Genomic DNA, 27,739 nt, shown 5'->3' with positions numbered 1-27,739 from the left:
TTTGACCACTACTTCAGTGTCCATGCAGACATGAATATGGGCAGACAGATTAACATAACACCTAGTGTCCTCTCCCCCTAAACACTGCAAAACTATAACTGTGTCTTCAAGATCAACAAAAACCTTCCACTTCTTTACAAAGCCCTTCTTCTCAGTGCTCTGTGACACCCCAACTCTCTGGGATCCATAAGGATGGGCAGCGTACTAACAGTGGTAATGAAAGAAAAAGCAACTTTCAATTTTTCAGGGAAATGTCCCTCAGACTCCACAGGTTCATTAAAAGCCATGGAGAATATTTTTTTTTTTTAAAGGAAATAAGTATAGAAAAGCAGTTGAAAGCATCAGGGAAATACACAGTTGTTGCAAGATATATTCTGTCTACAACTGCTGATTAGAAATCTGTTATTAGTATAGAGTCCACGATGCATCAGATGCCACAAAAATTCCTGTGTATTCATTTCTTCGGCAAACATCCTCTCCTCATCCCGCTGACAGCCAGCTCTGTTCTCAGAAGGCCACGGTGTGCCGGTTTCTTTCCAGGCCCTGCACCTGCCCTTACAGCTTGGTTAGCTTCACAGCGTGGATGGGAACTTCAGTAAGTGGCCAAAGGGGTGAACTTGGCACGACTACTGAACTTTGAACGTGGCCTCTTCCCGGAAAGGCTGGTCACTTTCACTTTGCATTTCAGCAGCTCCCTTCCCAGGATAGGAGGATAAGCAGCAGGAGGGGGTTGGCAAAGAATTCATTTCTGATTCCAATGACAGGAAGGAATAGGAGGGGTGACCGTGATAGCTCCCCACCATCCTTCCACCGGGGTAGATGGGTCAGAAAGACCCGGGAAGCAGCACCTCTGGGGGAGGGTACCCACTGCCTGGCACCCTATGCTCAGCCTGCACCAGCCTCTCCATCACTGCTATCGCCACTGCCTGTCCCGACCCACCTGCCAAGAGTCACCCTCCAGGAAGCTGAGGTCTGACCGCACTGGAGGCCTCCTGAACTCACTAGGATCCCACATGCTTGCGGACTGACTTTGTCTCCTTTCTCGGGATTTAGTCAAGGGTTACGTTTTGAGATGAGCAAAGAGAACTTAAAACACGGAGGAGGAGAAAAAAAGCAGTTTTCCAGTCCCTCCACCACACCCCGGGACTGCGTTTACCGAGTAGAGACCTATACAGCCTATAATGTCTCAAGCTTTCGGTTCTCGACTTCTAAGCCAGACAAGACCTCAGAAAGCTCTGGGACACCTCACGGGGGTGTCTGTGACACGCCAGCGGAGGAGCTTCAACTGTCTCTCCCTCTGATCTTCACAGCAACCCTGGAGAAGTGTGTCTGTCAGCCTCGCTTTCTAAAGAAACCGAGGCTCCAAATGTCAATGGCTTGTTTCTACAGCTAAAAAGTAACACAGCGGGATTTAAAGCCAAAGCCACTATCAGTATATCATGGCTGCCCTCATAACCCTTCATAAGGCTAAAACGTGAACCGGAGTAAAGCAGTCACCAGTAGTATAGCTTTAAAAAAAAATTAGTAACTCCCTAAAATCTACAGCAATACAGCTACATGTTTAAGTTACTCTACAATAATAATCAGTGTCATATGGGAGGGAAACTTTCCTTTTACACACAGCTAATAAAAAAGCCATCTGAGCACCTTGTTTTATCCTTCTCAATCCAGCAAAGAGGATACAGAAAGGAGAAGTGCCGTCTGCAAAGGCAATTCTGTACCAAAAAGGCGCACACGCACTCACCTTTCAGAAGCGCAACAGAGAGCTGGTCAGTGTTCAGGTTGTTGACGTATTTCCCCAGGTAGGTATTGAGAACCCAGGCTACAAGCCCTTCCAACATGACTAGATCCCCAAGACAAGGTGTTTAAAAATCACGGATCATTCTTCATTTCTCTCTCTCATGATCACAGAAGAATCTGAAAGAAAATTTAAAAAGAGGAAATCAACAGAAAAACCAGATGGTTTTCTAAGCTGATGTTTCCTACTCTACCTAAAGGCGGAGGAACGCAAAGCACAGGTTTCAGAAAACTTTGAGTAAGACACCCCATTAGTAAATGGAGGACCAAACCAACACATCCACATTCTGATGCAACTGCAAGGAAATTTACCAAATATCACCCACAATGCAAAGGCACATGTCTTTTCCATGTAACCGATCATTGAACCGCTTGCTTTTAGTGACTCACCTTGGGACCAGACTGTCCTGACCAAAGGTTCTCCTCCAGGTATGGTTTGGCAATGTCTAGAGACATTTTTGATTGTGACGAGTGGGAAGTGCTACTGATATCTTGAGGGTAGAAACCATGGATGATGTTAAACATCCTACAATGCGTACGTTACACCCCACAGCAAAGAATTACCTAGCCAGCATGTCAATGGTGCTGAGACTGAAATCCTGTTTCAGATGAAAGCAAAACTGCACTAAGAGACTGTACCAATGAGCTTCCTATTCTGCAGTGATCCTCTTTAAGGCTCCCCTAATTCAATTTTGCAGATTTGTTCATTGGGATCTTTTGTAAAATAATATAAAAGAGAAAAGGCAATGGTTGTTCACAGTTCTTCAATGTCCTGGAGGTACATTACTGGGGCCTGATGTTGATACAATGAACTATCTTAGTAATTACACACCCCAGAGAACATCTGGTTCTGGCTACAGTACTTACATTCAACAGTAAATCACTACTGCCTGTCGTTATTAATAATAACAGGTATTTATTAGCATTACAGAAGTACATATAGATTTTTAGTATTACAAAATGTTAATATTCAAGCCAGACCAACGTGGCTCAGTGGTTGATCATTGACCTATGAACCAGGTCATGGTTCGATTCCCGGTCAGAGCATGCCCGGGTGGCAGCCTCACCCCCTAGCAGGGGGTATGCAGCCAATCAATGATTCTCATCATTGATGCTTCTATTTCTCTCCTCTCTGAAATCAGTTTTCTAAAGAAGCTAATATTTGGGAACTTGTGACACCGTTGAAATGGGTCCCCAGATGGCTCAACAAGCAGGTCCCAGCGAGAACTGTGAGCTCCAAATCGCGGGACAGCAGATTAGCTATGGCAGGCATCCCACTGGAGCCAGCCCTTTTGGGATCCTTTCCAAGCGCTCTGCCCCTCCTCCAGCGATTCATCTCAGCGCCAGAAGACACACTGATCCCAACAGAAGGGCTGCCACACCCAACGGAGCCCTAAAACAAGGCCCTGGAAGAGCTAACCCCCAGGAAAGGTTTGTCAACAGTTCCACACAAGACTAACCTCCATTTGTCAACAATGACAGTACAAATTACTAAGTAAGCAAATAGCATTTGGTGAAGTACTCGTTTCCCTCCAAAGATTTCTTCTTCAAGCTACATGTTGTGTCAACCTGGGATTGTGCTGAAGATTCCTGGATGCATTCACTTCAAGAACGGGTTTTTCCGAGTGTTTTCTTTTTAATCCTCACCCGAGGACATGCTTTTAACATAAGAAATGTGTAACGGTCCGAGTCAAAGAAAACAAACTTCAAAAAGCAAACCAGCAAAACAAAAAATGTGAACCTGACCAACCTGGTCCGATCTGTGCGGGCTCTGAGCACCCTTGGGCAAAGCGCCGGCGTCAGAGTACTCTTTATTTTTGGAGTCCCTGCCACTGATTGCTGCCCTACCTGCCAACAAACTCTCTCTCTCTCAAGTGCCCACGCTCTCTCTCTCTCCCGGTAAACGGACACCGCCGTGGGCTCGTACACAAGATCGGGCCTGACGGTGGCAGAATGCAAAGCACGGATTATAAGATGGGGCAAGGGGCAGAGGCTGTCAATGCCCCAGCAGTGGGTACACCGAGCCCCGAGCCAGGCAGCCTGATGGCTCTGCCGGGCACCCAGCCCCGGCGGGCGGCCGCCTCGCCATTCCCGGGAGGAGTCCGGTGTCAGGCGGGCCGCCAGCCCGGCCAGAACCCCCGTGTTTACACTCGCGTCCAGCCTGGATTCCGGGCAGCTCCGAGCGGGCGGGCCTCCCCCGGCGGCGGGCCTCCCGGATCGGCGGGGCCGGTGACCCCGGGGGGATCAGCGCTGCGCCCACGGGCGGACCCAGGAGCCCGGCAGTGACCTTGAGCCAGGCCACTCCCTCGAGGGGCGGCCGGAGCCCGAGGAGGAAGGACTGGCCCCTGGACCCCGGCGCCGCACCCAGAGGCGGCCGGGCCCGGTGCACCCCGCCCCCGGGAAGCTCGGGGATCGGGGGCGACAGTGGGGGGCGGAAGGGGGGAATGGAGGGGGCGGATGCCAGGCCCGGGGTCCCCAAGACAAGGCTCCCACAAGCCCTCCGGCCGCCCCCGCGGCTCCACGGAGCAGGGACCCCACCTCCCGGGGAAAGCCTGGCGGGACCGGCGCCGGGCACCCCCATACCTGGGAGGAGGGAGGGGCTCAGCCAGGGCGTGACCCCGGGAGGCGAGGTGCGAGGGCAGATGGGAGCCTGAGGTCCCCCTGCGGAGCGTGACCCCAGAAGCCTCGGGGGGGAGGGGGGGGGAGGGACCCTCGGGAGAACTGACTGGCGCCCCATTCCTGGTATCAGATGGAGGGGTCGCACGCTGGGGTCCCGGCTCGGAGATCGAGGGTCAGGGGAGACGAGGCGGGCTGACACCGCGCCCCAATTCCGGGCGGCAGGTGCCGGACCCTGGAGAGGCGCCGGGTGCGGCGGGGGCTCGGACTCCCGGGGTCCCTCCCGGAGGCCCGGACGCCGGGGTCCCCGGAGGCTCAGGCAGCCCGGGCCCGAGGCGGCGGTGCCTGCGGGGACTCGGACGCCAGGCCCCCCTTCTCCCCGGTGAGGGCGGCCGCTCCCGCCGTCCGAGGCCCCGGGCTCCCGGAGGATTTCCGATGGGTCTGAGGCCGGACGCCGGTCCCGGCTCCCGGCGCCGCGCTCCCCGCGGGCGGGCGGACCCCGACCCCCCGGTGAAGCAGCGAAGCCCGAGCGGCCGGCCGCCAGCCCACGCCCGCCCCGGGCCCTCGCTCAGCCGGGCGCCCCCACCCCGCCGCGGCCCGTACCTGTCGGGGTCCGGCGCCCGCCCAAGCCCGGCACTGCGCGCCGCTTCCTCCCCGCCGCTCCTCAATGGCGCTGAGGCGGCGCTCCGGCCCGCCCAGGCCCGACCAATCGAGCGGCCGGCGCGCCGGCGCCTGGCCAGCCGAGCGCCGAGTCATCGAGGGAGCGCCCCCTGGCGGGAGCGGCCGCTCCTGCAGCGCAGCTCGGTGCCACAAGCGAATCTGGCAGCAGGCCTTTTGGAAACCCAGGGTCCTTCCTTCTGCCATCGCACCCACCCAGTCAGATCTCTGCTTAACAGCCTCAGGGGTCTGTGAAAACATAATTCAGACCATGCCGCTTCCCTGCCTGAAACGGCTTCCCCATTAGACTTAAAACCCACTTCTTGCCCTAGCTGGTTTGGCTCAGTGGATAGAAAGAGCGTCAACCTGTGGACTCAAGGTGTCCTGAGTTCAATTCCAGTCAAGGGCACATGCCCAGGTTTCAGGCTTGATCCCCAGTGGGGGGCGTGCAGGAGGCAGCCAGTCAATGATTCTCTTTTATCAATGATGTTTCTATCTCTCCCTCTCCCTTCCTCTCTGAAATCAATAAAAATATATTTTTAAAAAAAACAAACTCACTTCTTCATTTGAGCTGACACCAAGATCCTATTGGCTTGGGGCCATTCCTGTTTCTGCCCCTCTCTCCCTGGCCCACTCTGCACAGCACCTCCAGGCTGCCTCACCCCTCCTCTGCCGTTCTCACCACTTAGGATGCTTCCGCCCTGCACCACAGCTGCCCAATAGAAAAATAATGCAAGCTACAGAGTCATTTTAAATGTACTGAGTTGGCACATTTTTAAAACAGAAAAGCGAAATGAATAATGCATTTTATTTAATCTAATATGTCCTAAATATTATTATCTCAACCTGTAGCTAACAGAAAAAAATATTAATGAGATACTATAGGCGTTTTTATAGTAAGCTTTGAAATCTAGTGTGTATTTTACACTTAAGTCACACCTGAGTTCTAACCAAGTGCTCATTAAACTCATATGGTTACAGAGCAGCTAGAAGGCTGAATCCTCTTGGTTCAAATGAAGCACTCCACCCTAGCCATTTAGCTCAGTGGATAGAGTTTTGAACTGAAGGGTCCCGGGTTCCATTCTGGTCAAGGGCACATGCCCTGTTGCGGGCTCAATCCCCTGTAGGGGGTGTGCAGGACGCAGCAAATCAATGGTTCTCTCTCATCATTGATGTTTCTATCTTTCTCTCCCTCTCCCTTCCTCTCTGAAATCAATAAAAAATATATTTTTTTAAAAGTTTCCACTCCCAGAGGATTTCCCTGCTACCCTACCTCAAGTTCCCCTCATCTACTACCCTCACAGAATGCAATGCTACCTGAAATTATCTTGTTTATTTGCTTTCACGTGGTATCTTTCCCCATCCTGAACGTTCCCTGAAGCAGGGATTTTCTTTTCACAGAGGTTTCTGCACCTGGACATGGCCTAGCACAGACAAGACTCAATGAAGGCGCTAAGAATGAATGAATGAACAAATGGACACTTCATTCTGCATCATCACCACAACAACAGGAAGAACACTACAGGCTCATAAAAAGTCAGGAAATGCAGGACACAGGACGGCCAGGCGGCAATCGTATATGTACCAAGTAATTACCAGCCATCATAATGCTAAGCTCATGGGCTGAGGCATTCCTCTGAAGTGGCGTCCACCTATCACAGCCTCAACACCAGGTCCCCCGAGGGCCGAGGTTTGGGTGTAAAGTCCCTGGCTGTACCGGAGGAGTTTATTTAAAATGCAGATGCCGGCCCGGCCAGTGTGCTCAGTGGTTGAGCATTGACTGTGAACCAGGAGATCACAGTTCTACTCCAGTCGGGGCACAGGCCTGGGTGTGCACTCGATCCCCAGTAGGGGGCATGCAGGAGGCAGCCGATCCATGATTCTCTCTCATCACTGATTCTCTCTGAAATCAATAAAAACATTTTTTTAATTTTTTTAAGAGAATTATTTTTTTAATATATTTTATTGATTTTTCACAGAGAGGAAGAGAGAGGGACAGATAGTCAGAAACATCAATGAGAGAGAATCATTGATCTGCTGCCTCTTGCACGCCCCCCACTGGGGATGTGCCTGCAACCCAGGTACATGCCCTTGACCGGAATCGAACCCGGGACCCTTCAGTCCGCAGGCTGATGCTCTATCCACTGAGCCAAACCAATTTCGGCAATAAAAACATTTTTTTAAATGCAAGTGCCGGGGCACCATTCATTCAACACAGTGTTACTTTAAGTGTCTGTGCCATCAGTTTCTTATCAGTTTAAACATACTAGTACATTTACTACACAGCAATCCCACACCAGGTATTTAGCCAAGAGAAATGAAAGCACATGCATGCACAGACTTATACACAGGTGTTCATAACAGTTTTATTCATAACTAGTGGCCTGGTGCATGAAATTCATGCACATTGAAAGGGAATTAATAAAGAGGAAATATTTTTAAATATATTTTATTGAATTTTTACAGAGAGGAAGGGAGAGGGATAGAGAGCTAGAAACACTGATGAGAGAGAAACATTGACCAGCTGCCCCCTGCATACCCCCTACCGGGGATGTGCCCGCAACCGATGTACATGCCCCTGACCGGAATCGAACCTGGGACCTTTCAATTGCAGGCTGACGTTCTATCCACTGAACCAAACCGGTTTCCACTAGAGGAAATATTTTAATATTGCTATTTGCCCTTACTCTATAATAGAAGTGTCAGAGATGAAATAAAATTAGTAAAATGTAAATGAAAATCTTCCTCCTGTCAGAGTCTGCGGTGGGCCATGGGACCCAGAGTCAAGTTCCAGCCCACCCATGCATGCCTCAAAATCGCTCAAGACCCATACCTGACTGGCCACACCCCCATTGGGGGAGATCCAGATCCGGCCAGCCCCACCCTCATCAAGCCCCGCTGGGCAGGGGGTGCAGCCTCAGGTTCCCTGCCCCGGCCCAGCTCTATGCAGCCTCAGGTCTCTCTGCTGGTCGCTCGTTATGGGAACCCTGCCTCCACTGTGGGTAGGGCCATCTTGTGATGCTGTGATGGTTAATTTGCATGTTACCTCTTTATTATATAAGATAGCCCAAAATTGGAAGTAATCAAAATGTCCATCAATAGGAGAAGGCATAAACAGATAACAATTTACCCATGCCATGGAATACTACTCAGCAATGAAAAGTACTGATACCAAAAAAAAAAAAAAAAAAAAAAGTACTGATACAGGCACCAGCTTGGAGGAAACTCAAAAGTATTAGTTGTGTGTGGGGAGGAGGGGGTGCAGGGGGGTGGGGGGGCAGAGGGGAGCCAGACCACAAAAAATGGCATACTGTAATGATTCCATTTCTATGACATTCTAGAAAAGACCAAACTAGAATGGCCCCAGCACATCAGTGGTGGGAAGGGATTGCCAAGGCAGGGGCACGAGGGAACTTTTCGGAGTGACAGAACTGGTCCAGATCTAGATTGTTGTGGTCACAAGGCTGTCCACCGTTCTCAAAATTCTTTGAAATGTTCAGTTAAAATTGGTAATTTTTTTTTCCTGTAAATTATTCCCCAAGCCAGGCTGGGGTGGCTCAGTAGTTGAGCTTCAACCTATGAACCACAGTTTGATTCCAGGGCAGGAAATATGCCAGGGTTGCGGCTCAAACCCCAGTAGGGAGCATGCAGGAGGCAGCCAATCAATGACTCACTCTCATCATTGATGTTTCTATCTCTCTCTCTCCCTCTCCCTCTCTGAAGCCAATACAAATAATTGATTTAAAATGAAAGAGAAGTCCCGTTGACTTGCTTGTGAAATTCTGTGGAGCTGGTTATCAAGAATCTCCCACAGTAACCAGCCAAGTTCCAGCCCACCCATGCGAGCCTCAAAATCGCTCAATCCTACCTGACTCCTTCGGGAAGTCTGAAGCCCAGCCAGCCCTCCCACACGATTCCTCCTCTGCAAAGCGGGCTAATGGGCACTTCCCTACCTTTCAGGGCAATCATGCAGATAAAATAACGAGTTCAGTTTCCCAACTCCGACTGGCAAAGCTACAGGGCTTCCCACACTGCTGCCGGGGCCGTGACCCCTCCCATCGTGCTGAAAATGAAGCCGCCCCATCCCCTCCACCCTTCCCGTGGCCTCTGATGCCATCCTCCCCAACCTCGCCTTCTGTCTTACCCCCAGCCCCCAAGGGTGGCCAGTCCTCCCTTCCCCAAGGCTGCCGCAGAGGCCAGCTCCTCAGCTCTTTATCAGCTCACCTTGTGTTGTGATGTTACCCCCATCCTACAAAGGAGGCCTCAAAAAAGTCGGATTATAGAGTCATTTATTAAAGGCCGGCAGCATACCAGGGAGCAAAGCCCTCCAGATCTCGCAGCCCCAAACAGCTCGCCCCGCCTGGCTTATACGGGCAGAAAATCACAAAAGGATCCATTATATACATCTCTGGGTCTGGAATGAGGAACCTGTTTCTCGATTTTATAGAAGTGAAACTGAGCAACTTAGTTATCTAAAGTATCTACCAATCACTGAATCGACAGGAGCACCTTATCTGGGACGGACCACCGGCCAATTTAGAATGACTGTGCTGTCCGGATTCTGGGACCACTGAGTCCACAGGAGCGCACTATCTGTAGCTACTGATACAATTTAGGGTAATTGTTCTATCCTGGGGCCCAGAGGAATGTGCTTCGATGACCAGTGAGATCACAATCAATGGGCCATTCAAACCATCATCCATGGGGTATTGGGATAGCATACGTAAGTCCAGAAAATCAATAACTTTCCATTGTTTTAGCAAACACATAAGTACAGAATCCAGACAGCAGATTCTACCTGAGGTGACTGCTACCACACTTCACTTGCAGACCAGCAGCCCCTCCACCCTTCTCTGACCCCTCGTGATCAGTGGTCGGCAAACCGCGGCTCGCGAGCCACATGCGGCTCTTTGACTCCTTGAGTGTGGCTCTTCCACAAATACCACGTACCCTAATTAAGTTAATAACTATGTACCTACCTAAAAAATTTGGCTCTCAAAAGAAATTTCAATTGTTGCACTGTTGATATTTGGCTCTGCTGACCAATGAGTTTGCCGACCACTGCCTTATGTTACTTATTTTCCTTCTTAGCACTTACCACCCCCTGGCATAGCCTACAGGTATTTCTATTCATAGTCCCTCCTAATGTGTCAGCTTCAGCAGCCGCCTGGTCTGTCCTGAACTCTGTTGCACCCCCAGCGCGCGCGTGCACGCGCGCACATACACACACACACACACACACACCCACGCAACTAATATGCATTGAGCACTTGCTACATGCCAGGCACAGTTGCAAGCATTTTACATGTAGGAAATCACGTGGTCCCTTACTCTAAGGGAGGTGCCATTTTAATCCCATTTTCACTGATGAGGAGAGTGAGGCACAGAGAAGTTCAGTGACCTGCCTGAGGTCACACAGACAGGAAGTGGTAGAGCCGGGATTCACCCCTGGGCAGGTGAGATGTGAGAGTCCAGAACTCCTAACTCCGGTGCTGGTCCCTCCACTACGGTGCTCCATCACGACAAGGATGAAGGAAAACTAAGTAAAGAGGAATAAACACGCTGCTCCCTCCCCACCCCCGCTGGCCCTGCCTCAGAGACACCACTTGCCCCTGCATGGATAAAGGAAAGAGAGGCGGGAGGGGCTCACCGGGCCCTTTTGAATGGTCACCCCACAGACAGGTGGCCGTCTTCGGTTGCTTCAAATTGGCCCTTGTGGTATTACGGTTTATGCAGGCACACCTCGTCCTATTGCGCTCTCCCCACGGTGCTTCTGGATGTTGCATTTTTTTATAAATTGAAATCAAGGCCTTCCACTAGCAAAAATATGATGACTCAGCCGAAACTGGTTTGGCTCAGTGGATCGAGAGTCAGCCTGCGGACTGAAAGGTCCCAGGTTCAATTCCAGTCAAGGGCATGTACCTTGGTTGTGGGCACATCCCCAGTAGGGGGTGTGCAGGAGGCAGCTGATCGACGACTCTCTCTCATTGATGTTTCTAACTCTCTATCCCTCTTTCTTCCTCTCTGTAAAAAATCAATAAAATATATTTAAAAAAATATGACGACTCACTTTACTGCAGTGGTCTAAGGTATGCCTGTGTAAGTAAGGTCACTTCACTGGGAGTGTCTTTTTTTTTTTTTTTTTTTTTAATATGTTTTATTGATTTTTTACAGAGAGGAAGAGAGAGAGATAGAGAGCTAGAAACGTCGATGAGAGAGAAACATCGACCAGCTGCCTCTTGCACACCCCCCACCGGGGATGTGCCCGCAACCAACGTACATGCCCCTGACCGGAATCGAACCTGGGACCTTTCAGTCCGCAAACCGACACTCTACCACTGAGCCAAACCAGTTTCGGCCACTGGGAGTGTCTTATCACTTCTATTTTGTTCTAATGTTTGTTCTTTTGTTGTTGTTGTTGTTTTTGGTTAATCCTCGCCCAAAGATATTCTTTTTTCCCATTGATTTTTAGAGAGAACAGGAGGGAGGGGGAAAGACAGACAGATCGTTTGCCTCCCCGCACTCGCCCTGGGATGGAGCCTGCAACAGAGGTACATGCCCTTGATGTGAAATCAAACCTGGAACCCTTCAGTCCTCAGGCCGACGCCCTAACCAGCCAGGGTCTCATATTTGTTCTGTGGCCTCATATTCTGGAATAGCTCCAGAGCCACAGCGGGGAGACCAGTGTCTGTTATTCCCATCCAAGCCCTTCCCATCACAGCGGAGTTTATGTCACTGGGTGACTTTCCGAAGCCCTGAAGGATGGATCGGACTGGTTGCCAAGGAAACCAGCCACATGATTCAAGGTTGGAACTTTCAGCCAACCGGCCCCCTACCTCTGGTTAGAGACAGCAGCTGGAGTTGGAACCCATCAGCAATGGCCAATGATGTAATCAATCGTGCCTGTGTAATGCTGCCTCAAAAAAAACAAAACAAAACAAAACAAAAAAACCAAAAGCATGAGGGCTCCCCAGTTATTGTCTTCGTGGAGGTGCTGGGAGGGTGGTGCATCAGATAGAACATGGACATACCCCCCCCCCCCCGACCCCGAACCTACCTCCTCGGTCTCTTCCCACAGAAACCTTGCCCACCATCGCTTCTCTCTGGCTGTTCCTGAGTCTGGGTTGTATCCTTGGTCATAACTGGTAATCGAGTGAGTACCCTGTTTTCCTGAGTTCTGGGAGCCGCTCTGGCAAGTTGATCAAGCCCAAGAAGGGGGTCGTGGAGCCTGGGGGTCATAGGTGATGGGGCAGGAGCACAGGTGCACCCGGGACTGGTGCCTGGCCTTTGAAGTGCGGACAGCCCTGCGGGGCTATGTCCCCTGCCTGCGGGATCTGACGCCATCTCTGTCAGGGGCAAAGACAGAATAGTGGAGACGAGCCATCATGATAAGCAATATTAACCATGCTCTATTAACCGTGACTGCCTTGTTCTGGTTAAAGAAAGGACATCCTAACCTGGCTGGGAGTTGTACACGCCCGGGACCTGGGAGTCAACCTTGGTCTGGCAGCCAACCTTGGAACAAGGCCCATTCTCATTCAAGAACTGCCTAGTATCGCGGAAAGATGAACAACCTTGTTGCCCAAACAATGGAGCCCCGCCCCAGCCCACGCCTGTAATCCCTGCTTCCCTGTATACGCAGCGGGCTTATGGGGGGCTGCAGAGCGGCTGTTTGTGGATGGCCTGCTGCTTCCCGTGCAGCCCTGGAATAAACGCTCATATATAACTCAACCTGCTGGCTCTGCTTAACCGGCTCCAGTAGTGACAGGCAGCCCGGGCCCCTTGGGTTTCATCTCCAGGCAGGTAGCGTGGGGATTGAACTGCTCCGTGTGTAGAGAGAGAAAACCACATTTGGTGATCAGAAGTGCCACAAGCAGAAGGCTGAGAGGAGACACAGGATGGCTTTCTACCTGTGACTACCCCAGCATACAGATGGGGATACCGGACCAGGGAGGCGGAGGGAGTGTGGCAGCAGAGCACAGCAGAGGGTGGTCATGGTAGAAACCATAGGAAGGGGGGTGGGGAGGGAATACACCTGCCTCCCTCCCCTCCCACCCCGTCTCCTGTTGGTGCCTTCCCAAGGCAAACCCTGCTGCAAGGCTGAGGCGGGGGTCAGGCATGTGGCCTGCAGGGGGCAGCCTCGGGCTACAGAGCTGGGCGGACAGAGGAACTAGAGGGGTGTGTGCACATGGCTGGTCTCTCACTGCCCTCCCTCGCCAGCGCTCAATGTGGCCAAAGGGGCCACCCAACCTCCTGGTAGAGGCCACGAGGGCCACCCTCCGCCTGGCCCCCACCCCCACCCCTGGAGACAGCTTTCCAAAACACAGATCTGGCGGCCTCTCCCCACTGGTTCCAGCTTTCAGAGAATCCCCTTCCCACCGCCCACCTAGCAGGAAGTCCTTAGGACCTGGCTGCTCCCCTTCCCGCTCGCTGCACCTGCACCCCTCCACCACCCTCCACCCCCACCCCAAGTGTCAGCTCTTCTCCTACTACAGGCCTCTCCTAGGAGCTGCTGCATACCAGCTCCTAGAGCCACAAGAACAGGAAATACTCGTGAAGAGGCACAAGGACCGAGGAAAGACAGGAGAGGCAGTCAAGTGTAAAAACACAAACAGGTTTATTTATAAGCAGGAATGCTGTCCAGCAACAGTGCAAACTCTCATTGTCTTGGGATCAACACAAGCCAGGGAACTGAGGCTACATCCTGAAAGGGTCTCTCTTTAATTCATGGCTTCCCAGCTCTGCTGGGGGGGAGGGGGGGGAGGGAGAAAGAGAGAGAGAAAGGAGGCTTGAGAGCCTCCGGGAACTGTCCACCAGAGGGCAGACCTGCTCCATAACCACGCAGGGTCTAACGAGGGCAGACCCAGGAGGTTCCAGGTAGTTCGTTGGTAAGCACATCTTGATTCCACGGTGGGAAGCCTCTTGTGTCTCCATGGCAATTCCTGGACTCTCCGGCTCTCTAAAAGTTCAGCTGCAAAGTTCAAGTCTTTTTCAACAAAGATCCAAGTACCACAGACTCGAATGGCTTCTCCAGGAGCCCCCCGTCCCTTTCCTTCCCCCTCTGCAGGCAGTGCAGTGTGTCGGGAGGGGGGAGTGGGCAGGCTCTTTAACAGGAAAGAACGCCCTGGCAAAACTATTGGCTTCAGCTGCTTCACGAAGGCCGTTCAGCCGACATCAGCTACACGGACCCACAGCACACAACGCACACACTCAGACACACACACACACAGACTGGCTCTCGGCATCTCCCATCCACCTGGGATGGCGACAGGCACAGTACTGACGTGGTCCCGTGGCTCCCCGGGGGCCTGGGACTCCGGGACGGCGGGAGGAGGTGGAGGGAAACAGGAGCACCTCTCGGGAGTCCAAAAAGGAAGCCCCAGGCTGAGGTAGGAGAGACGTGGCCGCAGGAGCTGGGTCTCGGGGTCCTGAGATTCCCTGATAGGAGTGTGGCCGGGGAGCCCACAGCAGACGGCGCAGGAGGGCGGGCGGGCGGCGGGGCGGGTGCTCTGGGGAAGCGGGCGTGAAGGTCAGAGGCGGTGAAGGCACTCTGTGACGTCGGCTTTGTGGTGCTGCTGGCTTGTTTGCATGGCGCTTGAGGGTTGTTTTTTGTTTTTTTGGTCTTTTTAAACGGCCATGTATTGAAACTAGACTGCCTGTGAGAGGTTTGCCATCTTGCCTGGGGCAGGGCATCATCCAGGCCTCCTGCTGGGCCGCGGGGGGTCTGATTTCCACACCACGTACAGGAGGCGGGACCAGCGGGAAAGGATTTGAGGTGGTGCTTCCCCAGGGTCCTTAGCTAACCAGGGTCCCACCCGGCACAGAGCCATCTGGCTGATGGCAGCCCCTGCCCCTCTCGGACCACCCTGCAGGCTCAGCATCCAGGCTGCCCCTTCTCCATGGATGACCCCACAGTGCCCACCTCCCTCCCCCATGGCCTCTCTGGACGCCGGAACCTCCGGGGGAGCCAGAGCCCAGGGATGAAACAAGGAGTTCATAAGCCAGGGCCACAGCCCAGTGAGGGGGCAGCGAGGGGTGGCAGGGACCCCGCCGGGCTGCCCAGCAAGTCCAGGTATCCTTGGATACCCATGACCGGAGGGGTTCTCTGACTCCCCCCGCCTGCCAGGCTGCGGAGGCCACTACAGGACTTGGTCTGGAAGGAGCCAGAGTGCCGGGCGTGGGGGCCGGGAGGCCCCGAGGCCAGCTCACTCAGCAGCGCCTTGGCCCCGCCGGCCGGTTAGCTGGGCTTCGTGCCGGCCTCGGGCACGCCCAGGCTCAGGGGCTTCTCCTCCAGGCTCTGCCGCAGGGTCCCGGGGGCCCCGCGCGGGGACCGCACAGGGCACTCCTCCTTGGAGAAGGGGACGTGCTCGTCCTTCGGGGAGCCGGAGGGGCTGTGGCCTGCGGTCCCCGCCGTGGTGCTGGCCTCGGAGGAGCACCGCGAGCCGTGCTCAGAGCCGCTGCACACGTTCACGATGCAGGTGACGTTGACGTGGGTCCCGCGGCCGCCGGGGGAGGACTCTGCAGACAGAAGAGGAGAGGGTGTCAGCCGAGGTCTCGCAGTGGGGAGGCCATCATGGCCTGGCCGCTGCCCAAAGGCCAGTTACACGTGGGAGAAAGCACGGGGCCCATTGGTGGTGGTGTTTTTTAAGAGAATTGGCCAACATTTAAAATTCAGGAATCCTATCTAATAAAAGAGTAATATTGCAGATTGACCATCACTCCAACAACAATATGGCTGCCCCCATGTGGTCAAAGATCCTGCCCCCATGTGGACACAAGATTGCCAGCAGGGGAGGGCAGTTGGGAGGGACAAGGCCTGCAAGGGAGGGCAGTTGTGGGTGATCAGACAAGTAGGGGAGGGCAGTTGGGAAGCACAAGCCTGAAAGGGAGGGCAGTTGAAGGCGATCAACACTGCAGAGGAGGGCAGTTATGGGTGACCAGACCGGCAGAGGAGGGAAGTTGGGGGCAAATGGGCTTGCAGGGGAGCAGTTAGACATCAATCAGACTGGCAGGGGAGTGGTTAGGGGGTGATCATGATGGCAGGCAGAAGTGATTAGGGGCAATCAGGAAGGCAGCCAGGCGAGCAGTTGGGAGCCAGCAGTCCTGGATTGTGAGAGGGTCCCAGATTGGAGAGAGTGCAGGCTGGGCTGAGAGACAATCCCACCCCCACCCCCTTGCACAAATTTTGTGACCGGGCCTCTAGTTAAGAATAAAATAAAATTGCACCTTTTCCAGGATTGGCTTCTCCCAATAAACTTTGGTTCCATTAAAAACAAAAAATGAATAAAATAAAATTCATGAATTTACGTGTTTAAAATCTCATTTATGGCTTCCCTTGGAGCCAGATGTGAGCGATCTGGCCATGGAGGGTCCCCACACCTGAATGCAACTGGCAGGAAGGACTTCCGGCCACAGGCTCGCCCCACTTCCGCCCACCCCGTGGGCATCTGAGTTTCCTAGCCAGGCAGCGTGGGACAGAATGATGGAGGAGCCAGGAGATGAATGTAAGGGATCGGAGGCACAGGAGCCTCTCACAAGGTGACGGCTGCTGCTGGGACTGTGGGGACCTGCTGAGCATAGGCCGGTGTGGTGCCAGGAGCGCAAGGGGGACTGGCTGGCTCTTCTCCATCTCCCCCCAGCCCAGTCCAGCCCCCCAACCCCAGGGCATCTGAGACGAGGTCAGAGCTGGTGAGCTCGCATTCAGAACAACCCCAAAGAGGCCAGAGCAAGGCAGGGCTGAACTCGGGGCCAGAAGGAAATTTCCACCTGCGTCTGCACGGCACCCAAATGTCACCCAGGTCACCATGGCCTTTGCACACGGTGAGCGAGACACGCCGGGGGCGGATGGGGGACCACAAGGGGCGCAGTGCGGGGTTTGCCCTAACCCAGAGCGAGAGGTGCTGGTGGGTGGGAGGGACAGAGGGGATCGCAGAGGCGGGAGAGGCAGGAGAGGAACAGAGAAGGGGCAGAGGGTGGAAGGGAGGGCAGACATGGTCAGGGTCCACACGGGGGCCCAGGAGGAACCCGCACCAGGCTGGCCGTGGAAGAGGCATCACCAAGGATCACGAAGCAGGCGGGCCCCCGCCACTTACCTGAGCTCCCACCAGCCTGGGCCTCCCCGGACCCGCCGGGCTGGTCCCTGCCCGGGGCCTGCGGCTGGTTCCTGGGGGGCGGCCCCCCGTGCGGAGCGCTGGCCGCGCTCTCCAGGGAGCTGCTGCTGGAGCTGGGCGCCGTGGTCAGCAGGTGCTGCTGCTCGGAGCCGGGAGCGGCCGGGGCCTTCTCAGCGGGCAGGTGAGGCTGGAGGGAGGGAGGAGGGACAGCGGTCAGGCCTCCAGCCTGCTCCCCTCCCTCCCCCTTCCTCCTCCTCACCACCATCTGCACCGTGTCACAGCCCTTCACCATTTACGTACTTCTGCCCACACTGCGTGTTCTTTCCACACTAAGTGCCCTCGATGGTGTCTGTGACTAGCACCTGCCTGCCCTGCTGGAGTGCCAGCCCTTGTCGGGTCGGGCTCAGGGGGCCCTGTTCTCCCAGTGGTCCTCCCCTCAGAGGCGGGGCAGGACTGGCATCCTCACTTGGCATGAGGAAGTGGGGGCCCAGAGAAGGAGAGTGACTCTCCCAAGGTCACCCCCTCAGCACAGGGTGGCCAGGCCTGGCAGCCAAGAGCATGGGTTCCGGAGCCAGACCCATGGGTGCAAATCATGACTTCATCGCTCACGAGCTGTGTGACCTTGCACAAGTGACTCAGCCTCTCTGGGCCTCCGTTTTTCATCTATAAAGGGGGAATAACCACCCATCTGCTAGTGAAGACTAAATGGCTGAGTAAATGGTAAAGTGCTCAGCACAGCAGCTGTTCCACAGGAAGCTCCGTACAAGGGTTTGTGAAATCAGGGGCCACACCTTCCCCCACTGCCAAGGATGAGGGTGAGATGAGAACTGAGGCGAGGGAAGGGTTGGTGAGATGTATCTTAGCGCGGTAGAGAGAGGTGGTGGTCAGAGGGTGAGTGTTTGCTACGGGGTGGGGGACACAGGCACGTTAGACCCCCTCCCCAGGGAACAGAGACCCCAAGGGTGTGCTCTGAGCAGAGGCATAATGCCTGATCCCTCCCGGGACTGGCCAGTCACTGCAGCCCCGGCCCCCAGCCCCGCCCACACTGGCTGTGGCCTCTCCCACCTGAGCCCCGAGGAGCCCTCGATACCCTGAGGCCAGCTGGTCCCTCTGACAAGGAGGAGCCTTCTGAGGTAGCCATGGAGGCCCAGAGAGGGTGTGTCCCTGCTCTGATCACACAGCTGGTCCATGGGAGGGGCAGGACCAGCCAGAACAGTGTCCTCACGCTGGTGACTGTGTCCTGCCTCCCTGGCTCACCCCTCCCCCAGTGTTCAAGGGAAGGAGGGCATTCCTAGATTTCTAGTTCACGCTGAACTGCCCACTCCTAGCCCTGAACTGGGACGCGAGGGGGGGGGGGGGGGGGGGAGGCGCATCCAAATGTCATTCCTCACATCCCCCAGCGAAGGGGCTTTCACAGCAGAACAGAAACCCCCAAAGGTCACAGCTGCCTCCCTCCCCCACGGCCACAAGCTGCAAAGTTCAGACAGGCTCCAAGTGGGGCTGAAAAATCTTGAGTGCTGCTCCTTGGGCTGGGGCCCCAGAAACGGGGGGAGAGGGGGTTCATGCAAAAAAAAAAAAAAAAAAACCAGGATCCCCAGCCAGCCAGCTCTCCTCACCTCCCAGTCTCTCCCAGCCCAGTCCTGCCCTGGACACAAAGACCCTGGCAAAGCCACTGCTAGGTCCTCCGGACGAGGGTCCATGTCTGTCTGCATGTGTGAGTGTGCGTCCATGAAGTGCACACACCTGCATGTACAGGTGTGTGTGAAGGTATGTGAAGTGTACACACACACACGTGACTATGGGGGACATGTGTGCACGTTGGCTGAAGGTGGTGAAGACAGGCACGCCTAGGGTTGTGTCCCAGGCCACACATTAGCTGTGTGGTCTCGGGAAAGTTACCTAACAGCTCTGAACCTGGGCCGTAAAACTGGAGCAATCACCTTACCGCCTGTGTGGCAGCACGGCTGTGGGCATATGTTCAGCGCCTCATCAATGCTCGCTCTCGTTATTAAATGTGAGCGTGCACAAGTGTGTCTGGGGGGGTGACTGTGGTGAGCGCACATATGAGGGTATGCTGACCTTTCCTAAAAGAGGGGAAGCCACTGTCCCATCAGGCCTTGGGGGTCCTTCTGCAGCAGCAGGAGGGATGGGGCGGAGCTTATTCTCCGCCCCAGCAGCCTAGACCTGGGGCGAGCAGACAGCCTCATAGCAGGGACCACAGCCAACAGCCAGGGACAGAGCGGGCGCAGGCTGGGCGAGGGAGTGGGAGCCTGGGCACTGAAGGGCATCTGGGAAGGTGGCCAGCCTCTGAGGGCAGCCCTCCGGGAGGGTGGAAGGACTTGAACAGCCCTGAATGCCTGGCCCGGCCAAACCTGCAGACTCAGACTGAGTTTCCAACCTGGGCTCAGTCACTTCCCTAGCAGCCTGGCCTCATACGGGGAACAGAACCTCCTTGAATCTCAGTTTCCTCATCTGTGAAAGAGGGTGACTGTCCTGGGCACCTCACTGCAGTCAGAGCCTGGCACAGGCACTGAGCCCTGGCACAGCTCAGACCTGTGCGCCAGTCTTCCCAGGTCCACACTGGGCAGCTTGAAACTGGACAGCGAGAGTGTTTATGACACAGAACCGAGCGAACACCGCAAATCAGGGGTTCGGGGGTTTTGCCCTGCTCGGAGGGCCTGCTGCCAGCGCACCGCTCTGTACCCAACGGCACTGCAAAACAGTGGGAGCGGCGTGGCTCACGCTCGGTGAGCGCAGAGCTCTGAGGGGGAAGGGGAAGTGAGGCTGCGGGGTCACACCTGGGACACTCGCTGCAGGGGCTGTTGGGAAACACTTGGCCGGGAAGGGAAGGAGAGAGACGGCAGCTGGGCCGCTGGGAGGAGCCCGGAAGGCACTCTTGCCCTCTGTGCCACCCCTCGGCGGCTGTCAGCGTCACCGCCTGGAAGCCAGAAAGAGGAAGGAGTGGCGTTCGCACCCTTGGGGGGAGGATGAGAAAATGTCTCAACTTCCAAACCAGTGCTCCCGTCTGCGGGAATGCTGCAGAGCCGGAGCCCAGGGGCACGGTGCTGTGTGACCTGGGGCAAGTCACTTTCTCTTTGCTCCTCCACGAAATCAGGACGTGAAATCAGTCGCTGGTCCTGACCAAGTCCCAAGTCCTGTGTGAGCCTCTGGCACTGGGCTGCCCAGGGCTGAGTGGCTTCCCAGCACCGTGGCTCCCAGCCGGGGATGGCTCTGCCCTGGGTGGGGGGGTGGAGGGGGCATTAGCACTGTCTGGAGACACCTTTGGCTGTCACTCTGTGGAGGCAGTGCTGCTGCCATCCACTGGGGAGGGGTCAGCGCTATTGCTGAGCAGCCTGCAAAGCACAGGACAGCCCCCAAGGCTGAGGACCCTGCCAAGCAGGAACAGAGGGAAGGGGGGGGGGGGGACCTGGAGGAGCTCTTTCCTCGTCTGTAAAAGCAGGTATAAACCCTGCCCTGCCTACCAGATTCAGGAGTGCAGCAGCCACTGTGTACTGGCTCACCCACACCCATTTCCAAGCCCTCTCCCTTGTCTCCCTCCACCACAGAGGCTGGGAAAGTAAAGGGACTCCTTCGCAGCCAGGGATGGTCACGTGACACCTTTCAGGCCAATGAGACAAAAGGAGAAGTCTACCCAGGGCTTTTGGGAGAATGCTGATTTCCTAATAAAAGGCACCAAAGCTGGCCACGACCCCCTCTTGTGCCCACCTCAAACCTGAGGTCACAGGAAGTGGTGATCACACTCTCAGGACATGAAGCCATAAGCAATAGGACAAAAGCCAACACACTAAACATGGCGGAGCCCGGGGTCCTACTGCCTCTCAGAAGGATGCAGGTGAACTATTCCAGCAGCCATAACCCCTCGACCTCTTGGCATGGAAGAAACATAAGCCCTCTTCCTAAGTAACCCTTATGTTTTCAGTTACTCGTGGCCAAATGCCCTCCTGATGCAGAACTGGGCACAGACCCTTCTCTATATAAAAAAGATCTAAGGTGAGCTGCTTTGGTTGAAGAGGGGGGACCCAGAGCCCAGCACTCTAGCCACCGTCTCAACCCCAGAGATGACCCCCAGGCCCTTCCGTGGAACACCGGGGTACCCTGGCACTCAATTTGAAAACCACTGCTCTTTGAGGAAGTGCTTTGTAAGCACCTCAGAGATGCTGAGAATGGTTGCCAGCTGGGTGGATGGCACAGCCCTGAGCAGCACTGTCCCCGATTAATGGTGAGGAAACAGGGCTACAGGCCATTTCACGTCTGCCCAAGATCACGCCACAGGTCCATGACCACATGCTTGCCACGGACACCTCTAACCCCAGCTCCTTGCCGTGGCCTCTCGCACTCGGTCTCCTTGATCAGCCCTGGCTGGCCTTTCCTCCACTTCCCAGGGCTCAGCACACCACATGGCCCTGGACAGACCCACCCACAGAACCCACTGCTTCCTGTGGGAGCGCCGCCCCCATGGAAGGAGAACAGGGGAGGGCACTCACCTTGGCGTCTCCGGGCAGGCAGAAGGGTTTCTCTGCAAAGGGGAGAGGGGACAAGTCAGGGGCAGTGACTCCTTCGGGCCACGGCTGTTCTAACTAGGAGGGCAGCGTGGGGCCCAAGCAGCACCGGTGGGAGTAGACCCAGCCGAGTGGAAATAATTATCTACCAGACAAGGCACGCAAAGGCCCACACCCTGCCCTCCAGCTGGCTCAACACTGTTCCACTCCTTCTGTCCCCCCAACTGCTTTCCAAACTCCGCACCTTGGCTCACGCCTGTCCTCTGCTGAGCATGCCTTCCCTTCCCACACTCAGCCCCCTGCTGAATCTTACCCAGCTCAAACCCCCCTGCCCCAGAGGCCTCCTCCCCCCAGGATGCTCCACAGAATCCCAGACTCCTCCCCCTGGGACGCCCTCATGGAGCCCTGCCTGTCGGTAGCTAAGTTAGCAGAAGCGCCCTCTCCCAGGTTCTCAGCTCCTACAGCATCTACGGTACCCAGCTCTGTCTGAGCCCTGGGGCCGTGCCCAGGCCCTGACTCACAGCAGGCACCCGCTTCCCGAACGGATGGGTGAATGAACGGAGAGGGGGAAAGGGAACGGAATCTTACTTTTCTTCTGGGCCAGGATGACACAGTTCAGCAGCCCTATCATTAGCAGCCCCAAGGCTGTCACGCCCACAATGAGTCCTGGAAGGAAAGGAGACGCTCAAACCAGCTGCCAAAAGCACCCTGGCTTCTACCAGGGGCCTGGCCCGTCAGTCGGTGACCAATGATGGCTAGGGCTGTCCCAGGCGAGGGGCAAGCCCAGTCCAGAGGTCTGGCATTCAATTATACAAAACGAGCAACCCCAAAACGGTGTGCCAAACGAGCTCGAGGGCCCCCAGCCTGACAGTTCAAGCCAGGTGTGGTCCCTAACCCCAGGTGGACGTGGCCCCGCCCACTGTCTTCACAGCCTGATGGTTCATCAGAACCAACAACCAGGAAACTACCTCCTCTTTGAGATTAAAGCTGAGCCCAGCCTGGCTCCGTGGTTGAGCGTTGACCTATGAACCAGGAAGTGATAGTTCAATTCCCATAGTTCAATTCCCAGACACAGTTCAATTCACATGCCTGGGTTTCAGGCTTGATCCCCAGTGGGGGGCATGCAGGAGGCAGCCAATCATGTTTCTCTCTTATCATCGATGTTTCTCTCTCCCTCCCTCTCGCATCTTCTCTGAAATCAATAAAAACATATTTTTTTTTAGAAAGCTAAGCCTGCCTCTCTCGACTCGAGGTCTCTTGGTGACAGGACCAGGTCCTGGACGAGACGAAGTCTCACTGCCACCTGCCTCCCGGGACGCGTGCATCCAGCCCACAGCGGGCTCTCAGGGAGCCTGAGGGAGGAGGGGGAAGGATGAATGCGCCCTCCTGTGACTTACCAACTGGAAGAGAGATGTTCCCGGTGCTGAGCCCTTCGGACGGGGCACTTGGGACCACAGGGAGCAGGACAGACATGCTGGCAGCTGTGCTGGGTCCTGGCGTGGGCTCCGTGAGCTGGGATTTTGTGGACGCCGCCTGGGGCTTGAGGGCTAAGCTTGTGGTCACACGCAGGGAGGGAAGCACAGACTTGCAGACCGCGTCCCTGCTTGCGTTGCCGGGGATGGCCGTCGACTCACAGCTGCGAGAGGAGGCGGCTTGGTCAGGGGGCAGCAGAGGGCGGGGGGGTGGGGGGGGGCCGGGCCCTCTTGTGGGAGACAGCTCAGAGGGCAAGGGTCCCAGCAGCGTGGATAGGGGAGTGAGTACATGCCCTGTCATATCTTAGGACCACTCCTTCCTCTCCTCACCTGCCCCTTGTCCCCATGCTCCCCACTCAGCCTTGACTTCCAGAACAAGGCTGCTGTTCCAGGTGCTGTCCTGGGACCCGCCCGCCATGAGATGAGCCCGTGCTGGCACTGAACAGGCCTCGGCCACCCAAGGGTGCGAGTGGGAGGCACCATGACACCACCACTGTGTGTTCTAGACCCCCTCCACCCGGGGCAGCCCCTCCCTGCTCCCCCAGAACCAAGGGGCTCAGCCACTCACAACCGATGGGGCCTGCAGGTGTCTGTGGAGGACGCCGTGTCCGAGAACGTCCCTGGGGCACAGGCAGCACACACCACATTGGACGTTTCGGTTCCTTCAAGGAAAAATTGGGACCTGTCACCAACTCAGATGTTCCAGAGATGGGGGTAAAGGGGGGCCCTGGTACTGAAGCCCTAGGGGAAGTCAGAGGACCTGTGGAACCATATGCATCTACTTCCAAACACACACACACACACACACACACACACACACACACACTCACACGCACGTGCACACACTCAACTGGGAGTTTGTCCTTTAACCAATTCTAGTGACTTCCTGGTCTCGGAGTCACATGGGTTCATCTTCCTGGGGCACCACCTGATTTTCCAGCAGCTGAGGGCTTAATCTGACCCATCTCTGGATCCCCAGAGCCTAGTACACAGCAGGTGCCTAACCACGGATGATGCTCCCAGGCCAAGCTGAGGAGCTGAGGAGCGGATGCCCGTGAAGGAGAGACCCAGGAGGGACCCCGAGGCCAGCTGCTGCCCCCGTACCTGGGGTGACCACGCCGAAGCCAGGCTGGCACTTGCGCAGCGGCGCGCACTGCCGGCACCGGTGCTGGATCTTGAGCATGCAGTACCAGCCCTGCCGGCAGGCGCACACGCGGTTCTGCTTCCGGGTGCAGGCCTGAGTTTCTACCTGCTCTGGAGGGCGAGAGGGCAGAACAGGGTCATTCCTGCCTCCACCGGCCCTGCTTACTGCCAGGCCACCCTGCCCTCCCAGCCAGCCCCCCACCCGCAGACCCCTCTGCTCTCCCGCAGGCTCTGGGTCCCTGCCTTCCCCACGGGGTTCCAAGGCCCGCAGTCTTGTTCCACCCCACGGCACAAGCAAGACACGGCTCCCTCGTGGCTACGGCGGGCACAGGTCTCCCACCGCTGCTCTGGGCCGGCCTGCCTGCCCCGTGGGGTGACAGAAGGGGATTCGGTAAGACAGGATGAGAACGCCCTGGACAGGTAGCAAATGACTGTGCCCACGCAGCCTCGTGCCCCCGGCCGTGGAGGCAGCGGGTCTGGGGTACCCCACATCAGCTTTCCACCACAGGGGCTGGGGTGCGGGTGCCCAGGGGAGGATGCTGGGGACCACCCCTCACCCTGGGCCTACTCACCAGAGCTGCAGCGGGAGTCACAGCTCAGGCAGTGGGACACCCAGTTCCAGAGCTGGGTGAACATGCCATCCTCGCAGGGGGCACACACCGTGTCGGAGGTCTCGGTGCACTGGGACTGGACGTGGTAGCCTGAGAAAGCAAGGGCCGGGGTCTCAGGGGAAGTGGCTGCTGCCCGGACCCTGAGCTCATCCGCTGCGCCCCCGGAACCCCAGAGTTCGGTAGTGGAGCTGCGAAGGCTCTCGGATGGGGCCCCAACTCCTCCATCGACGCAAGTAGCAGCTGTCACGCCATCTCTGAACCCACACTGATCATTCCAGAAGCCTGGAATCCCACCATCAAAACTGCCTGCCCATCAGTCAGTCACACTTTAGTGAGAACTGGTTTGCCGGCCCCTTTCTTCTCTGCATTTGGCTAAAACTCTCCACCTGGGGCCGTCTAAGCTGAGGTCTAACAGAGAAGTAAGGGGTTTCCAGGGAAAGGGTGTTGGGAAGAGGGAACAGCATGCGCGAGGCCCCAGAAGCAAGACGGACCAGAGGGCCGATTCGTGGAACTAGAGGGAGTTCAGGAAGAATGGAGAGCTATGACCCTGCCCGCTCCGCCCTCATACACACGCTCCCTCCCGGGCACCGGCCCCAGGAGCCGGCCGGCGTGAGGGCCAGGGCCAGGGCTGCCCCTCACCAGGAGGACACTTGCTGCAGCACATCTGGATCCTCTCGTCATAGTATTCTCTCTGCTGGCACAAGCTTCCGGGCTCCGGGACGTAGGGGGTGAGCACTACCTGGAGGGGGAAGAAGAACAGCCATGAGCTTGGCCACGCCCGACACCCAGCCCCCCATCCTGTGTCCCCCAATCCCCTTCTGGGGCTCCCCGATGGATGGACCGAGGACCTGAGGACTCCTCCCTTTGGGTGGGGGCGAGGGGAAGGTAGAAGGAAGCGCCCCTGCCTCCTTTCACCTCCCCTCTTCCCCCCTCGGGGTGTCTCCCCCCTCAGTGGCGGAGACACTGAGCCAGCTGGCTGGAGGGTGAGGCTGGCCCCCACCACGACACAGGGCAGTGCCCCAAAGTGCTCAGCACACACAGTGTGGCCCTCTGCCCAGGATGCCTCCCTCTTCCTCCTTCCCGCACCTGGAAACGCCCCTTTGTCCTTCCAACCAGCTCCTGCCTCCTCTGGGAAGCCCTCCCTGCCGCCCCAGGCTGCTCCAGCGCCTCCAAACAGTCATCTCACTGTGCTGAAATGGGGTACCCACTTCTCCCATCTTGCATGGGTGCATGTGCATGTGCGTGCACGCACACACCACACACGCACACGCATGTTTGCAATGCACAGGGCAGGGGTGACGGCCTCGCTGCCTCTGGACCCTCAGCTGCCAGCGTGCAGCCGCCGGCAGAGCTGGTGCTCAGCAGATGAGCGTTTGTTGATGACAGAAACAGCAGCGACCGTTTCCCGAGGCTGCCAGGCTGCCGGGGTTGGTCTACGTGCGGCAGGTGCTAGGCGGATCCCCCGAGCGCCCACCCCCAGCCGCCACGGCGCTGCCGGGAGACCCGGCCCTGAGGGACAGAGCATGGACTCCATGGTGAAGTCCATGCTCTGTCCCTCGGCCATCCTGCTGCAGCTGGGCCCGCGGCTGGCCTCTGCATTGAGAACGGAAACCCAGCTCCCCCCCTGCTCGGCCCGGCAGGCAGTCCCACAGTCATCCTGGCTCCTGGACACCCCTACTCCCCCCACCCCGGGGCCGGGGTTTCCAGCTGCCCCGCAACCTGCCGCTCCTCCCCCACAGCCTGGAACAGCCTCTTGCTTCCCTGACAAATCCCCACTGTCCCTCTGACAGCGGGCTCTGCCTCAGGCTTCCCTGCCCACAGCCCACCCCGAGTCCTGACCTTCCTCCCTCAGGGTCCTGGCACACAGGGCTGTACCCACTGAACGGACGCCCTCTGAGGCTGATGCTGCCACCGCCCAGAGCCTGGCGCATCCTAGGTGCCCAAGGCTCACTAGTCCATGCAGCCGGCTTCACCTCAATGCCATTTCCCGGAGGGATCAGGCCCTGCACCAGGACATGGAGCCCTGACATGGGAGCACCTAGCACAAGGCCTTCCCCCGCTCAGCCCAGGCCCAAGCCCAGGCCCTCCGCCCCGGCAGTCAGCTCTGTGAGGGCAGGAGACGCGCAGGCGCTGGCAAGGGACGTGGGAACCATTCTGCACAACACGGAGTCTGAAAGATAACTCCCGTTCCCGTCTGGACTGTAAGCTCCCATGCCATGGCTGCACACGCATGCACACACACACACACACACACACACACACACACTCCATCCCCATCTTTCCTTCCACCTGGTACCTGAATGAGGAGAAACCAAGGCTCCATATCAGACCCAACACGCTGGGGTGGGCTCACTGCCCGTGTCCAAAGCCCCTGGCCTCCCACCCAACAAACAGGGCATAAGAAGCTCAAGGGTGGGCCTGGGAAGCTGTCAAAGGAGAAAAAGAAAACCTCCCAGGTGCTCCTGACGCTCCACTGCCCCACATACCTGGTCAGCGGACACTGCAGAGGCAGCAAGAGGACCTGGGGGAGGGGCACACGTGGGAGATCCGGTGATCAAAGACAGGAGCCCCGCCACCAGAGAGCACACCTCTGCAGCACCCTTTGCACTGAAGCAGAGGGCCTGACTGACCCCCATGGCCCCCCAACACGGCCTTCCCTGCGGGCTGCAGCTGTGCGGAGCTCCCCCCGGGGAAGCGGCTGTGCCCCCCCCCCCAGAGCGTGCCCTAGGCAGGCGGGGGCCATGCAAGGCGGCCCCAAGGATCTCATGGACCTGCATCCCCACAAGCGCCCAGGCAGTAACCAGGGAGCCCCC

At 56.5% G+C, this 27,739-nt stretch overlaps 2 protein-coding genes across 17 annotated transcripts in view; both read right to left on the bottom strand.

Annotated features, from left to right (window-relative positions):
- The window catches only part of VPS13D (vacuolar protein sorting 13 homolog D), a 218,683-nt gene extending 213,529 nt beyond the window's left edge, over positions 1-5,154 (bottom strand). For all 15 annotated transcript variants that reach the window (XM_045570624.1, XM_036460898.2, XM_036460896.2 and 12 more), the window contains exons 1-2: positions 5,017-5,154; positions 1,745-1,917 (exon numbers count right to left, since the gene is read on the bottom strand). In XM_045570624.1, coding sequence (XP_045426580.1) covers positions 1,745-1,841 — 97 coding nt within the window. In that variant the 5' untranslated portion in view covers positions 1,842-1,917; positions 5,017-5,154. The remainder of the gene's footprint in view (positions 1-1,744; positions 1,918-5,016) is intronic.
- TNFRSF1B (TNF receptor superfamily member 1B) overlaps positions 1,286-27,739 on the bottom strand; it is a 41,705-nt gene continuing 15,251 nt past the window's right edge. The window contains exons 2-13 of one of the 2 annotated variants that reach the window (XR_004992017.2): positions 25,566-25,661; positions 24,888-25,016; positions 24,277-24,426; positions 23,741-23,834; positions 23,098-23,336; positions 22,289-22,366; positions 21,686-21,717; positions 17,163-17,367; positions 15,181-15,588; positions 13,106-13,113; positions 10,632-10,639; positions 1,286-1,297 (exon numbers count right to left, since the gene is read on the bottom strand). Coding sequence is in view for 1 of the 2 variants with exons in the window: in XM_036460910.2 (XP_036316803.1) it covers positions 15,308-15,588; positions 17,163-17,367; positions 21,686-21,717; positions 22,289-22,366; positions 23,098-23,336; positions 23,741-23,834; positions 24,277-24,426; positions 24,888-25,016; positions 25,566-25,661 (1,304 nt within the window). In the remaining variant the exon portion in view is untranslated. Of the gene's footprint in view, positions 1,298-10,631; positions 10,640-13,105; positions 13,114-13,663; positions 15,589-17,162; positions 17,368-21,685; positions 21,718-22,288; positions 22,367-23,097; positions 23,337-23,740; positions 23,835-24,276; positions 24,427-24,887; positions 25,017-25,565; positions 25,662-27,739 lie in introns of those variants that run through there. The other variant, XM_036460910.2, reaches the window with a different exon arrangement.

This window comes from Pipistrellus kuhlii, unplaced genomic scaffold (genome assembly GCF_014108245.1).
Source record: "Pipistrellus kuhlii isolate mPipKuh1 unplaced genomic scaffold, mPipKuh1.p scaffold_m20_p_34, whole genome shotgun sequence".
In the NCBI taxonomy this organism is placed as follows: Eukaryota; Metazoa; Chordata; class Mammalia; order Chiroptera; family Vespertilionidae; genus Pipistrellus; species Pipistrellus kuhlii.
The sequence above is the reverse complement of the archived record's forward strand: the minus strand, read 5'-3'. Positions and strand labels throughout refer to the sequence as shown.